The 16,793-nt window shown below is 42.8% G+C and overlaps 1 protein-coding gene across 2 annotated transcripts in view; it reads right to left on the reverse strand.

The window, feature by feature from the left end:
* Positions 1-15,073, reverse strand: part of LOC106613800 (transducin-like enhancer protein 4) — a 79,348-nt gene extending 64,275 nt beyond the window's left edge. For both annotated transcript variants that reach the window (XM_014216421.3, XM_014216420.3), the window contains exon 1: positions 14,310-15,073. In XM_014216421.3, coding sequence (XP_014071896.1) covers positions 14,310-14,333 — 24 coding nt within the window. In that variant the 5' untranslated portion in view covers positions 14,334-15,073. The remainder of the gene's footprint in view (positions 1-14,309) is intronic.
* Between the last annotated feature and the right edge of the window lie 1,720 nt (positions 15,074-16,793).

Genomic DNA, 16,793 nt, shown 5'->3' on the forward strand with positions numbered 1-16,793 from the left:
AGCTCAGACAGAGGGGGGGCTGGGAGGGACTGTGATGGACACAGCCAGGGGAATACTACACTCCTAAAAGGGTTTTTCAGCTGTTCCCAATAGCAGAACCCTTTGAAGAACCCTTTTGGTTCCAGGTAGAACCCTTTCCACAGAGTAGAACCCCTTCTCCTATGGGGAACGCCAAATAACCTGTTTTCTAAGAGTGTGTGTGTGGGGGGGGGGGGGGCTTTCACGGGACTCTCATCTCAGTGTGGCTCTGTTTGGCCCTGGTGGTGTCAGACAGCATGGGGGATCCTGAAACCTCAAACTGATCTGGTTAATCTAGCAGAGGAGGGAAGGGAGGGGGAAAACAGACAGGCCAGCTATGTGGGACAACAGCAGTCAATCACAATTTAGAGGATCCAGAGCAGAGCTGGAGCAGGGCGAGCTGAAAATTAAGAAGGATTATCTATGGGTGTGGGGGGGAGACGAGACTGGGCCAGGAGATCACATAACAGTACAGAGCCAGCAGCCGGGCCACAGCCCTCCTTCCCCCTCATCTGTCTATCAATCACTGGGGGAAACATTCCATTTAGGCTGGTGTTTCTTAGTTGGCAGCCGCAGCATGGGAGGTTGGGAAATGGATGCGGGTCTGGGACTGATCAGGACTGCAGAGCTTCTCTCTGCTCTATGGCACACTTTCTGTTCTGCCGCCCGCTTCCTCTCTCTTTGCCTATCCTTCTCTCCTTCCCTTCCTCTCTATCGCTCTCGCTCTCGCTTTCCATCTCTATGTCTTTCTCTCTCCGTCTCAGGAGAGAGACGTTCTGAGGGGCATGAAATAATCATGAGCTGGTGAAATATTTAGGGTAAAGGCACATGAATAGATGAAGAGTACCAAGTGTAGGAGGGAAGTGTTAATATGATCCCGGATGTAGGGGATATGTGTGTGCGTGTTCTTGTCAGTGGCGGTTCTAGCTTGTATGGTGGTGGTGTGAAGGTTGGTTTTATATTATTCTTAACGACTTCGCACAAACCAGAAAAAAATGCAACAATATGTCTGTGAAACTATATATTCACAGTATAATGAATGAATTGTGGTTTATTTGGTAGCATTTCATAGTGTGACTGATTTTACTAATTGCCTATGTACTGTACAAAGTTAGAAGTGTGCTATTTGATAGATTCCCCCTCTCCCCCTACCTCGGGCTTCCAGTGGGGAGACCTGAGGTCAACCTACCCCCGTCCCCCTCCCCATCTCGTACTTCTGAGAGGGAGCCCTTCCCAGACAGTAGCCTGCCTAGCTCACAAACTGGAATCAGGGCACCCACTCCAACAAGGTTAATTGACCCACAGTCCCACACGCTGACATGATATCATTGACGTGATGTGGAAATGAGCGATAGAAAACCAATCGCGCAAATGTCACCATTCAGAATTTTTTGGTGCAGGCGCCCCGTGCCGCCAATGTCGCCTATACCTAAATCTGCCACTTGTTCTCGTTCTCTTTGTCACCTCTGGCCCTGTACCTCATTGCCTATAGCCACCCTCAGAGCAGTAACTCACCTCTCTCTCTCAACTAAAGTTAAATAAACAATCAAAAATCAACAGTAAACATTATACAAGTTTCAAAGGAATAGACACATTGCAAATGTCATTATGGCTATGTACAGTGTTATAATGATGTGCAAATAGTTAAAGTGCAAAAGGGAAAACAAAAAAAACATAAATATGGGTTGCATTTACAATGGTATTTGTTCTTCACTGGTTGCCCTTTTCTTGTGCTGTGATGGCACACTGTGGTATTTTACCCAATAGATTTGTTTTGGAGTTCTTTGTGGGTCTGTGTAATCTGAGTGAAATATGTGTCTCGAATATGGTCATTCATTTGGCAGGAGGTTAGGAAGTGCAGCTCAGTTTCCACCTAATTTTGTGGGCAGTGTGCACATAGCCTGTTTTCTCTTGAGAGCAAGGTCTGCATATGGTGGCCTTTCTCAATAGCAAGGCCATGCTCACTGAGTCATTACATAGTCAAAGCCTTCCTTCATTTTGGGTCAGTCACAATGGTTGGGTATTCTGCCAATGTGTGCTTTCTGTTTATGGGCAAATAGCATTCTAGTTTGCTCTGTTTTTTTTGTTGTAAATTCTTTCCAATGTGTCAAGTAATTATCTTTTTGTTTTCTCATTATTTGATTGGGTCTAATTGTGTTGCTGTCCTGGGGATCTGTTTGTGAACAGAGCCCCAGGATCAGCTTGCTTAGGGGACTCTTCTCTAGGTTAAGCTGTCTATAGGTGATGGCTTTGTTATAGAAGGTTTTTTTCTTTCGCGCTCTCTCTCTCTCTCTCTCTCTCTCTCTCTCTCTCTCTCTCTCTCTCTCTCTCTCTCTCTCTCTCTCTCTCTCTCTCTCTCTCTCTCTCTCTCTCTCTCTCTCTCTCTCTCTCTCTCTCTCTCTCTCTCTCTCTCTCTCTCTCTCTCTCTCTCTCTCTCTCTCTCTCTCTCTCTCTCTCTCTCTCTCTCTCTCTCTCTCTCTCTCTCTCTCTCTCTCTCTCTCTCTCTCTCTCTCTCTCTACTGCAGGAGTTCTAGAGCTCTGATAGCGTCCAATTGGTCTGGGTCTGTCTGACTGATAGCAGGCTCAGGGCTCTCCAGGAGGCAAGGCTTTGTAGGGACTAGGGCTGGCTGGGGTAGGGGGCGGATCACACTCACCAAAGCCCTAAGACAGACACACACCTCTTTCGATTCCCACATTTACAGGCAAGCAGCATCTTAGCTGGAGCGGAGCCCTCATTTAACGCTTGAAGGTGTTGATACCAGGGCACTAGCCAGGCTGCCAGTCAGTCACAATACAAAACCATTTGGAGATGGTGGCTCTCCATTGTGGTGAGAGGCAAAAGCCTCTGCCATCCAATTCTGGATTATAAATGGAGGGATTGGCAGTGAAAAGAGGGTTTGGAGTGGTTCCCAACCATGGTCAGATCTGTTATTTTTTATAAAAACCAACAAGGGCCTTAAATGAGGAGAGAATGAGTGTTGAGATTGCAGAACAGAGAACAGTTAATCTGGATTGATGTGTTCATAATTGATTTAGAACCTGTTTGTTATCTGGTGAGAAAAAAATCAGTATGGATGAAGAAGACAGTAAATATCCACGATGTACAGTACCAGTCAAATGTTTGGACACACCTACTCATTCCAGGGTTTTTCTTTATTTTTACTATTTTCTACATTGTAGAATAATAGTGAAGACATCAAAACATTGAAATAACACATATGGAATCATGTAATAACCAAAAAAGTGTTAAACAAATCAAAATAGATTTTATATTTAAAATTCCTCAAAGGAGCCACCTTTGGCCTAGATGACAGCTTTGCACACTCTTGGCATTCTCTCAACCAGCTTCACCTGGAATGCTTTTCTAACAGTCTTGAAGGAGTTCCCACATATGCTGAGCACTTGTTGGCTGCTTGTCCTTCACTCTGTGGTCCAAACACATTAAGAAGGAAATAAATTCCACAAATTAACTTTTAACAAGGCACACCTGTTAATTGAAATGCATCCCAGGTAACTACCTCATGAAGCTGGTTGAGAGAATGCCAAGAGTGTGCAAAGCTGTCATCAAGGCAAAGGGTGGCTTCTTTGAAGAATCTGGTTACTACATGATTCGATATGTGTTATTTCATAGTTTTGATGTCTTCACTATTATTCTACAATGTAGAAAATATTAAAAAAATAAAGAAAAACCTTGGAATGAGTAGCTGTGTCCAAACTTTTGACTGGTACTGTACATGTATTTTTATTAAAGTATGGATGTACAAACAGAAAAATAAGCCCCACAATACAGATGTGTCCAGAGGAAAACAGGCAAACTACACAACAGCGAGACAGAGTTAACGCACGCACGCCACCGTGCGCCCTACCCTCATTAAGGGAAAATATGTGATTTGTGCGTTGGTTTGTTTAATTGGCTGTTACCTTTAGAGGCCTAGAAGAGTGAGAAACAGACCCAGAACAGACAGGACCCAGCTATAGTATTAATACGGGCCTAAAGTTCAAGAGACACACAAGGCCAGATTTACTAGGGAGGTGAGAGATTACTAATAGTTAAAATCACTGTTTGTGAAAGCTACTTTCTGCAGACTCTGAATAGTCATGGGGAGTATGAACTGTTCCATTGTCTCTCCACTCCAGTTCTGCCAAAGAACAGAATGCACAGTTGCATACACACGCACACACATGCCTGCACGCATACACACAGTGCCAGGCAGTGCTGCAACATGGCAATGGCACCCAGGTGGAGCAGTAAGTAGGCTCTCTGTCCCTGCCACATACACACACAGACAGATACAGACTCAGACAACACACACACACACGCTGCCCCTGCATGCCTGCGGTAAGTTCCCTCCTGTGTGAGTCTGCTCCCATCAGATCAGGATCAGTCTAGGGCCAGATCAACTCTCTCCAGACACCTTCTATCACAACACTGTCTGTGGGGGGCGTTCACAGTCAACACACACACACACACACACACACACACACACACACACACACACACACACACACACACACACACACACACACACACACACACACACACACACACACACACACACACATTCTCTGTCTAAGCGAGCAGGAGCTGATGTCCTCCACCAAAGCCTGCACCATCAAACAAACAAAATATGTAAACTACAAGGATTCCGTCTGTGTTTAACATCATATAATACCATGTTAAATTTAAGTCCATGCTGTGAATCTCTACAGGTAAAGACAAAGTGGTCACTAGTCAGTGGATGTAAGGGGAGTGAGGTAAGTTGAGCCAAGTTTTTATGAAGAGGTCATCATTTCATCAAGTCTTTGACGGAAGAAACCACATGGGAAAAGTGGTCCCCAAAAAAGGTCCCCAAAAATGTTTTTCATAAAGTCAGATTAATTATTGGGTTATAGCTTTCATGATGCCTGTATCTAAACCAAAGTAGATAGTTTTAAGATTGTTTTGTACATCAATTGGGGTCTCTATAAGCTACAATATGAGGTCCTAAAACTAGCATGAAAGTGCATCCTTGTAGCTGTGTGGGCTAATATAGTCAAAATGTTTGCCTTGGGGTAAATTTAGCCAATGGCCACCATATCCCATACAAATTATGATTACATTTTGACAGTTTTATGCATAATATACATAGTGTTTTTGCAATGTGTCATGCATATGAACTCAAGATAGTGAACTTTTATTGTTACACAGAGCAGACATCATCATGCCTTATGTATACAAACGTTAAAAAAGCGGGGGTCTAGCCCCCCTTGAGGTTCTTGAGAGAGCAGCCAAGGATGTGAGAGAAGGGAAGAAGTCCATTTGAGCAGCAGCAAGGGATAAACAAATTGACTATGACACTGAAGAGGTACATTGACAAAAAAGAAAACAAACATGTATGTATCTGTGCGAAAGAGAGCCTATGACAGAGTAGAAGAGGTACACAAGTTCTTATCTGATGACATGGAGTCTGAGCTTGCTAAACATATCAAGAATCGTGCGAGCCAGTTTCATGGGCTTAGTAGCATCAAATGCAGAGAACTTGCCTATGAATTGGTAAATCGAAACAACATTCCTGTCCCAGTACACTGGTCAAAAAACTGAAGGGTAAGTGATATTGAACTGAGCAATCTGTATCTGAATGTAGACATACGTTTAAGATACACTGAGTGCACAAAATATTAGGAACACCTTCCTAATATTGAGTTTCACCCCCTTTTTGCCCTCAGAACAGCCTCAATTCGTCAGGTCAAATCAAATTTTATTTGTCACATGCTCCGAATACAGGTGTAGACCTTTACCGTGAAATGTTTACTAACAAGCCCTTAACCAACAATGCAGTTCAAGAAAGAGTTAAAAAAATATTTAATAAATAAACGAAAGTAAAAATAGTAAAAGAAAGAGAAAAAGTAACACAATAAAAATAACAAGGCTATATACAGGGGCTTCCGGTACCAAGTCAATGTGTGGGGGTACAGGTTAGTAGAATTATTTTGTACATGTAGGTAGGGGTAAAGTGACTATGCATAGATAATAAACAGCGAGTAGCAGTAGTGTAAAAACAAATGGGGGTGTGTCAATGTAAATAGTCTGGGTGGCCATTTGATTAATTGCTCAGCAGTCTTATGGCTTGGGGGTAGAAGCTGTTAACCTCTACGGGATTGGTGTCCCTAAACCGGGACCTTGTTGCTAACGTGCGCTAATGTGACTAGAATGACGTTGTAAGTAACAGCAAACTTTCCAGGGCTTTCATAGACATGTCTTTAAGAAAGCTTAAATTCTTGTTAATCTAACTGCAGTGTCCAGTTTACAGTAGCTATTACAGTGAAAGAAATACCATGCTATTGTTTGAGGAGAGTGCACAACATCAAAACACTTTTATCAGGGCAACTGGTTTGATATATTCACCTCTGAAGGTCAATAATACACTTACATTCAGTAATCTTGCTCTGATTTCTCACCCTGAGGGTCCCAGAGATAAAATGTAGCATAGTTTTGTTTTATAAAATCCATTTTTATATTCAAATGTAGGAACTGGGTTCTACAGATGGAACCTCTGCTGTCTCTGGCTCCACACCCATCCTGCATGGCCATCTAGATGTGTGAAGGTTGTTAATTATCCATCATGTATGACATTCCTGGATGTGTGTAAACTTAAATTTTTATTACCATAGCATTTTTGTATGTTCTCTATAGTTATGTACTTGAAAATGTATCAATTGACCAATTCAGCACATTTGGGCAAACTCCTGGCAGACTTGTTACAAAATATAGTGTAGTAATGTAATGCTTCACTGGATCAGTCTGAAACTTTGCACACAAACTGCTGCCATCTGTTGGCCAAACTCTGAATTACACCAAGACTTCTATCTGGATATATGGCCTTTCTCTTGCATTTCAAAGATGATGTAACAACAACAAAAAATTTAAAACACATGTTTTATCTTTTACCAGGTGTTATATTCTCCTACATTAATTTCACACTTACAAACTTCAAAGTGTTTCCTTTCAAATATGGTATCAAGAATATGCATATCCTTGCTTCAGGTCCTGAGCTACAAGCAGTTAGATTTGTGTATGTCATTTTAGGTGGAAATTGAAAAAAAGGGTTTGATCCTTGGAGCCTTTTGGTCCTAGACTTGGTGCTCCGGTACCACTTGCCGCTCCGGTACCACTTGCCGTGCGATAGCAGAGAGAACAGTCTATGACTTGGGTGACTGGAGTCTTTGACAGTTTTTTGGGCCTTCCTCTTACAGCGCTTAGTATATAGGTCCTGGATGGCAGAAAGCTTGGCCCCAGTGACGTACTGGGCCATACGCACTACCCTCTGTAGCGCTTACAGTAGGATGTCGAGCAGTTGTCATACCAGGCTGCGATGCAAACGGTCAGGATGCTCTCGATGGTGCAGCTGTAGAACCTTTTGAGGATCTGGGGACCCATGCCAAATCTTTTCAGTTTCCTGAGGGGTAAAAGGTGTTGTCATGCCCTCTTCACAACTGTCTTGGTGTGTTTGGACCATGATAGTTTGTTGGTGATGTGCACACCAAGGAACTTGAAACTCTCAACCCGCTCCACCACAGCCCCATCAATGTGAATGGGGGCATGTTCGGCCCTCCCTTTCCTGTAGTTCCATTTGATTTCAATCACTTTTCGAACGCATCCCTTTTGATTTGAACAAAACTTTCCATACATTTTGCCAATGGTAGAAGAGGTCAGAAAGTGACTTTTTGAACTGAATGCCAAAACATTTAGGAGATAGAGGTGCTCAAAGTTGACCCATTTTGCATACACCACCCTACCATGAACATCTTCATCACGGGAAAAGATAAACAGTTGAGCTTGATTTTATTTAAAGCTTACAAACAGGTTTGTCAAACTATTTTCACATTTATTGAAAAGCATTTTTTTAAATAAAAACTGTAATTTTCTAACCTTCATAACGTAAATGATAAACAAAACTCAGATTTTCTTCATCTTCTCAAATGTTTTATCTTAGACCTTATTTTACATAATCGGAGGTGTTTGTGCAACATACTGAATACAGGGTGAGTGTCATTTCAATCAAATAATTCATAGAATGGACATATCCCTTCAGAACACTAATTAAGCTGGTACATCATTGAAATGTAATTTTAACTTGTAATTACTACCACAAAGATAGCTGCCGGTCAACCCACTGTCGAATGTCAACTTAAATGGAAATGTCTATTCTATTATCTATATTTCGATGATTTTAATAGGTTACCTGTGGAATATTAACAGTATGATTTCAAACAACTGATATTCCAATTAAAGTCAACATTCTCTAATGTGTGAACTTCCAACCATCTTTGTGCTACCATTTGAAGGTTTACATTTAAATGTTATTCCCATTTTAGTACATTTATCAGCGAAAACATATCTATATATATATATTTTTTTTACACATTTTTAAATAATTGACGTTAAAGGTAAAACAATTATGAAGACATAGATGTATCTTGGTCATTTAGCAGGCACTTTTATCCAAATCGACTCACAGTAAGTGCATTCATCTTAAGATACTGTAGCTAGTTGAGACAACCACATATCACAATCGTAGTAAGTACCGTTTTTCCTCAATATAGAAGTTATCAGCAAAGTCAGTGCCAGTAGGAAAAGACAGGGTGCAAGTTTTATTTTTGGGCACCTCTATCCCCTAAATGTTTTGGTATTCAGGTCCAAAAAGTTTGTTTCTGACCACTTCTACCATGGGAAAATATGTATACTGTAGGTTTTGTTCAAATCAAAAGGGGTGATGTCAAAACCATTTTGAAATCAAATGGAACGACCCTAGTCCCTAAAATGACTAAACCTATACTAAAGTTGTCCAGAGTTTTAGTCGACTGATAATAACAAACTAAGAAGGATGAAATTACTAAAATGTGACTAACATGCTGACCACACCACTCGCATTGCAAAATAAATTTACACCTACAGGTTATTCAATCATTGCACCCACACTGCTTGCGGGCGTCAGCGAGTGTCTGCGTGGCCAAGCGCTAAAATATAAATTGGTTCTATTTGTGACGCTCAACGCGCTGCAAGTCTGGCCTCTCCCATCTCCTCATTGGTTTTCAGGAGCATATACGTGGGTGACTGAAAGATGAACTTAGGTCCACACTCCGGTAGGTTGTAGTAATGCTGTAAAGTTGGTTGCCAACCGCCATATAAAGTCCAAAGAAGAAAAAGAAGCCTTAAGGAAGGAGGAGAGATGACGAGCAACAAATTTGGTTTACCGTTTTATCTGTAGATTAATTGTCGGAGTTGAGGACCTTGTGCATTTCAGGTAAAATAACAACCCAATGTTTATATACCAGGACAAATTAGCTAGCAACAGGAAGCTAGCTAGCTAAATTGCCATAAATGTTCAATGCTTTTTGACCTGTCCCCAAATTAATATAATTGGTTCAGAGTTTGTTTTGATATTTCAACCTGTGTGTCCTGATCGCTTCTGGTGTGGGTGAACAAAATCAACATGCGCACGATGGCGTGCTAAAATGTATTTTAGTCATAAAGACTAACTCTAAAATAGCTGTCAAAATTAACACTGATGTAATGTATCCAGATAGTCATGTCCAGGGAGTCTGATGTTATAATTATCTGTACATTAATGTGTTCATTTGATCAAATCAAAATTGTATTCGTCACATTCTTTGTAACAGTGAAATGCATACTCACGGCTCTCCCCAAAAATGCAGAGAGATAGAAAATAGAGAAATAATAGAAAAGTAAAACATGTAATTAAAGTAAGAATAGATACACAATGAGTAACGATAACTTGGCAATATACAAGGGGTACCAGTATCGAGTCAATGTGCATGGGTACGAGGTAATTGAGGTAGATATGTACATATAACTAGGAATAAAGTGACAGACAGATACTAAACTGTAGCAGTCCAAAAAGTTTGTTTAAAAAGGTTCAATGCAGATAGTCCGGGTAGCTATTTTGTTAACTATTTAACTAAGTACAGTGAGGGAAAAAAGTATTTGATCCCCTGCTGATTTTATACGTTTGCCCACTGACAAAGAAATGTTTAGTCTATAATTTTAAGGATAGGTTTATTTGGACAGTGAGAGACAGAACAACAACAAAAGAATCCAGAAAAATGCATGTCAAAAATGTTATAAATTGATTTGCATTTTAATGAGGGAAATAAGTATTTGACCCCTCTGCAAAACATGACTTAGTACTTGGTGGCAAAACCCTTGTTGGCAATCACAGAGGTCAGACATTTCTTGTAGTTGGCCACCAGGTTTGCACACATCTCAGGAGGGATTTTGTCCCACTCCTCTTTGCAGATCTTCTCCAAGTCATTAAGGTTTCGAGGCTGACGTTTGGCAACTCTCCCTCCACAGATTTTCTATGGGATTAAGGTCTGGAGACTGGCTAGGCCACTCCAGGACCTTAATGTGCTTCTTCTTGAGTCACTCCTTTGTTGCCTTGGCTGTGTGTTTTGGGCCATTGTCATGCTGGAATACCTATCCACGACCCATTTTCAATGCCCTGGCTGAGGGAAGGAGGTTCTCACCCAAGATTTGACGGTACATGGCCCCGTCCATCTTCCCTTTGATGAGGTGAAGTTGTCCTGTCCCCTTAGCATAAAAACACCCCCAAAGCATAATGTTTCCACCTCCATATTTGACAGTGGGGATGGGGTTCTTGGGGTCATAGGCAGCATTCCTCCTCCTCCAAACACGGCGAGTTGAGTTGATGCCAAAGAGCTCCATTTTGGTCTCATCTGACCACAACACTTTCACCCAGTTGTCCTCTGAATCATTCAGATGTTCATTGGCAAACTTCAGACGGGCATGTATGTGTGCTTTCTTGAGCAGGGGGACCTTGTGGGCGCTGCAGGATTTCAGTCCTTCGCGGCGAAGTGTGTTACCAATTGTTTTCTTGGTGACTATGGTCCCAGCTGCCTTGAGATCATTGACAAGATCCTCCCGTGTAGTTCTGGGCTGATTCCTCACCGTTCTCATGATCATTGTAACTTCACGAGGTGAGATCTTGCATGGAGCCCCAGGCTGAGGGAGATGGACAGTTCTTTTGTGTTTCTTCCATTTGCGAATAATCGCACCAAATGTTGTCACCTTCTCACCAAGCTGCTTGGCGATGGTCTTGTAGCCCATTCCAGCCTTGTGTAGGTCTACAATCTTGTCCCTGACATCCTTGGAGAGCTCTTTGGTCTTGGTCATGGTGGAGAATTTGGAATCTGATTGATTGATTGCTTCTGTGGACAGGTGTCTTTTATACAGGTAACAAGCTGAGATTAGGAGCACTCCCTTTAAGAGTGTGCTCCTAATCTCAGCTCGTTACCTGTATAAAAGACACCTGGGAGCCAGAAATCTTTCTGATTGAGAGGGGGTCCACCTTCCGTAGACACCTGAAACCCCACCTCTTTAAGGAATACCTGGGATAGGATATAGTAATCCTTCTAACCCCCCCCCCCCCAAAGAAAAAAATATATAGATGTACTATTGTAAAGTGGTTGTTCCACTGGATATCATAAGGTGAATGCACCAATTTGTAAGTCGCTCTGGATAAGAGCGTCTGCTAAATGACGTAAATGTAAATGTAAATGGGTCAAATACTTATTTCCCTCATTAAAATGCAAATCAATTTATAACATTTTTGACATGTGTTTTTCTGGATTTTTTTGTTGTTATTCTGTTTCTCACTGTTCAAATAAACCTACCATAACAATTATAGACTGATCATTTCTTTGTCAGTGGGCAAACGTACAAAATCAGCAGGGGATCAAATACTTTTTTCCCCTCACTGTATTTAGCAGTCTTTATGGCTTGGGGGTAGAACCTGTTCAGGGTCCTGTTGGTTCCAGATTTGGTGCATCAGTACCACTTGCCCTGCAGTAGCAGAGAGAACAGTCTATGACTTGGGTGGCTGGAGTCTGACAATTTTTAGGACCTTCCTCCGACACCACCTGGTATAGAGGTCCTGGATGGCAGTGTGCTCAGTGATGCAGCCAGTCAAGATGCTCTCAATGGTGCAGCTGTATAACTTTGAGGATCTGAGGGCCCATGCCAAATCTTTTCAGTCTCCTGAGGGGGAAGAGGCGTTGTCGTTCCCGCTTCATGACTGTGTTGGTGTGTTTGGACCATGATAGATCTTAGTGATGTAAACACCGAGGAACTTGAAGCTCTAGACACGCTCCCATACAGCCCCGTCAATGTGAATGGGGACATGCTCGGCCCTCCATTTCCTGTAGTCCACGATCAGCTCCATTGTCTTTCTGACGTTGAGGGATAGGTTGTTGTCCTGGCACCACACTGCCAGGTCTCTGACCTCCTCCCTATAGGCTGTCTCATCATCATTGGTGATCAGGCCTACTACCATCGGGTTGTCGACAAACTTAATGTTGAGGATCAGCGTGACGGATGGGTTGTTGCCTACCCTCCCCACCTGCGGGTATCCTGTCAGGAAGTCCAGGATCCAGTTTCAGAGGGAGGTGTTCAATCCAAGGGTCCTTATATTAGTGATGAGCTTGGAAGGCACTATGGTGTTGAACGCTGAGCTGTAGTCAATGAACAGCATTCTCACGTAGGTGTTCCTTTTGTCCAAGTGGGAAAGGGCAGTGTGGAGTGCAATAGAGATTGCGTCTTCTGTGGATCTGTTGGGGCTGTATGCAAACTGGAGTGGGTCCAGGGTGTCTGAGATGGTGGTGTTGATGTAAGTCATGACCAGATGTGAGTGCTACTGGGCAATAGTCATTTAGACAGGTTACCTTGGCGTTCTTGGGCACAGGGACTATGGTGGTCTGCTTGAAACATGTAGGTATTACAGACTGGGTCAGGGAGAGGTTTAAAATGTCAGTGAAGACACTTGCCAGCTGATCAGCGCATGCTCTGAGTACACATCCTGGAAATCCGTCTGGCCTTGCGGCCTTATGAATTTCCGGAACAGCTGGTGCTCTCACGCATGGTTCAGTGTTGTTTCCCTCGAAGCGAGCATAGAAGGCATTTAGCTCATATGGTAGGCTCAAGTCACTGGGCAACTTGCGGCTGGGTTTCCCTTTGTAATTCATGATAGTTTGCAAATAAATAAAAATGAAGACATTGATTCATAAGACATTAGTATAACATGGTGAGCACCCACCCATGCACACGGCACACACACACACACACACACCACACACACACACACACACACACACACACACACACACACACACACACACACACACACACACACACACACACACACACACACACACACACACACACACACACACACACACACACACACACACACACACACACACACACACACACACGCGCGTGTTCATTGCACTCTCCCACCTTCTCTGTGCTGTAGATCCCATTACACCAGCAAGCAGCAGAAGTAAAGTTCCAATGGCAGCAGAAGTATGTATTGAACTGTTAGATTTGGCTCAATCTAGGACTGAACTTTATCACAAACACTGTTCAACTCTGAACAAAACCTCTGATGTGACTAAAGAGAAAACAGACTGAGTATTGAGCTATTTCTAGTGTGATCTCCTATTCATTTCCATTTGTAATTCACAATGCCTTTGTTTTCTCTCAATCTTGCTTCCATTCTATTCCACTTATTTGCATTCTGTCTGTGATTATAATTGATTTCACATGCCCCCTCTTCTGAAAATGTCATCCATAATTCTCTGTGGTTGCAGGCTGAAAATGGAGTGTCCACTGACCCATTTGCACCAGATACAAAGAAACAGACAACACATCTGATTATAGCGACTAGACCTCATGTCTGTATATGTCTCTCTCTCTGTCTGTCTCTCTCGCATGTGTGGTCAAACCCACCCCCTCTTCCAGCTCCATCCTTCAGTCCCCAACACTATAGTAATGAGAGGAGGGATGAAGGGAGGTAGGGAGAGGAATACATATCCCTCTGCCTTATAACACGCTATTCCTGGACACATAAACAAATATACCACACACACACAGGACAGACAAATATACACACACTAGAGTAAAGTGGGAGTCAGCTATACCACCCAAACAACTACCTCTCAACAGCACCTGGGTGCAGGTGACAGGGGATAGACAGTGGAGGGTAGGAGGGTGTGTGTGTGTGTGTGTGTGTGTGTGTGTGTGTGTGTGTGTGTGTGTGTGTGTGTGTGTGTGTGTGTGCGCATGTGTGACTGCATATGTGAGTTTGCGTGTGTGTGTGTGTGTGTTAGAAGGAATCTCTTTAAGCACCATAACTGTTCCATGTCTCTGTCCCTCTCAGTGCAGTCTCTGACCTTGTTACTGAGCAGTATTCAGATAGAGAGGTGTCACTTACCGGATGCCTGCCCTGAGGGTACATGGTCCCAGGAGAGGAGATGCTCACGGTCTGTTTGATGGCCAGGTCAGAGCCCGTCCCCTGGCCCTCCACTCCTCTACCCTCAACCAGGAACACAGCCTAGTCCAGATCTCTCCCCCTGCTCTGGTCTGGGCTCAGGCAAGGCTGGAGAGAGTAGTCCTCACTCCTGCCCAGTCCCGCTTTTTTCTCTTCTTTCTGTTTCTCTCTGTCTGTCTCTCCAACACGGGAGCCTGTCGACACAGCTGGGAGAGCTCAGTCCGTCAGTGCATCCTACAAGTCTCACGGTAAAACGGATCCCCAAACTCCTTTTCCTTCTTTCCGTCTCCTCGGTGTAACCAAAGTCACACTCTCGTTTCCCTCTGACTCTCTCGCTCTGTGATCAGTTAGAGTCCACGCGCACTGACATGGCAGTGAAACTCGAGCTTTACACCTAAGTACCCCCCCCTTCCCTGTCCCTTCACCAACAAGATACAAACACTACACTCCACTCCTCCATCCAAATACACCAACAATCTACAGTAACTCCCCTCTTCTTCTTATAGGAGAGCACAGAACCTGAAACTGAAGGGTTGGCTTGTCAGTTGGAATAGAAAAGAAAAAGAAGAGGGAGAAAAAACAGTGAGAGAGAGAGAGCTTTGTTTTTAATCTAAATCTGAAGGGAAAAAAACACAGGAAAGCAGGAAAGAACAGCAGGTCACTAGAAGATCCAGCAGGCTTTTCAGCAGCGAGCCCTAGACTGTAATATATTGTGCCTGTTGGCTTCAACACAAACACAACAGCATGCTAAAGCTCTACTTAAGGTGGAGCGGCCGAGATAGAGACACAGACACTGAGATAGCTAGAGATACCCTTTCAATTGTGGTCAGATGGACAAAGCAATCAGCCATGCACAAAGAGACAGGCACAGAGACACACATCCTCACACACTATCGTTACAGATACGAGTGCACACACATAAACAAACCACTTAGACAAACACAAAAACGCACACAAATACAGATAATTAGTCATTCTGAGAAGATAAAAGACCTGTCTGTATTCTAGTTCGCAAGCACAAACAGAAACACACACATATTATAAATACATCAGATGTAAATAACATCTTGAGACATTTGAATATTGTAGTGGTTATTTCTGCCCAGACCTGTTTGTTAAAGGGTATTATTTCCATAAGTAAGTAATCCCACCATTTGGCTAAAGGCTAGATGAGTTTACCGAGGGCGGCTTCGCTTTTGAACTTGATCAACCAGGAATTAATCCCTTACGAATGAACATCCCACTCTCATGGCTTCCAAGACTCGTACGAGGAAAGAACACACAGGCAGACAGACACACACACACACTCATCTCTTACGGCATCTTGAAAAAGAGGTTACCTAACAAGTAAAGCTCTTTTCATTTTTACACAACTGAAGTTTACAATAACTAAGGAATTTGATACGCTAAATCTCACAATAATAGGTTAATAAACACATCTGGACCTCAGATAGCCTAACTGTGCTGCACATCAATACTTCTCTCTTACAGTCAGTAACTAGCGTTATTCATATCCCCATTAACCCTCACACCCCTCTCTCATTCTTTATCCATCCATCTCTTATTGGTCTTCATCTTACACACTTCATCATCCAATAACTCATTTGCCACCCCACCCCCTCCTCTCTGTCTCCCTCCCTCCATCTGAGAGGTGGTATTACCTTACCTTCCTCCCAGGCAGGTAGGGGATTGCACTAATCATTGTTATCTAGGCAGGTAATTATTCACATGACTCTGAGTCTATTTCCCTGGGAGAGCTGATCAGGAGCACAGGGTTCAAAGCTGATAGGCTGATGAGCTGTCTAATCTACACAGGGCTGACTGGGTGGTGCTGGATAAACAGGGCTGGGTGCCGGCTTAATAGGGATGAGTGTTTCTGTCTATTAAAGCACCTTGAGATGAGCCTGACAACACCTAAGTATAGTGGCCAGTATGGTGGTCAGACTTTTTGGTGGTACCAGTGTTTTTGACCAGTGTTTGTGATACTCCATACTCAAGTCTAAACTGCCCTTATCCCATTCACTAACCCCTCCTTCTCCACTGACCCCTCTACCTTCTCTTGCACAGTATAATGTAGGTTACTTAATCAAGTCACACTTACATATTCTATTCTTATTCATATCTTACCAAACTGTATTAACTTGAATGATGTCAGATGGTGATTTATAGAAACAAAATAAACAGACAATTCAATCTTTATTGTATGTGTAGTGTACCTGCATGCAGCATCGGCCTTTGATGTATCTATAAGAACCGTTTGAACAGTAATTTAATGGCAGCTCCCTAATGACTAAGGTTTTCTGTGTACATGTTTTCAGTTTGCATCAATCTCACCTCTCAATTTAATAGGTAAACTCAACAAATCCCAAAGGTTCTATATGTAGTCCTATTGAATCTTCAGAGAGGTGAGCTACGAACCTCAAATTA

Source organism: Salmo salar, chromosome 10 (genome assembly GCF_965601325.2).
Source record: "Salmo salar chromosome 10, fSalSal1, whole genome shotgun sequence".
NCBI lineage: Eukaryota > Metazoa > Chordata > Actinopteri > Salmoniformes > Salmonidae > Salmo > Salmo salar.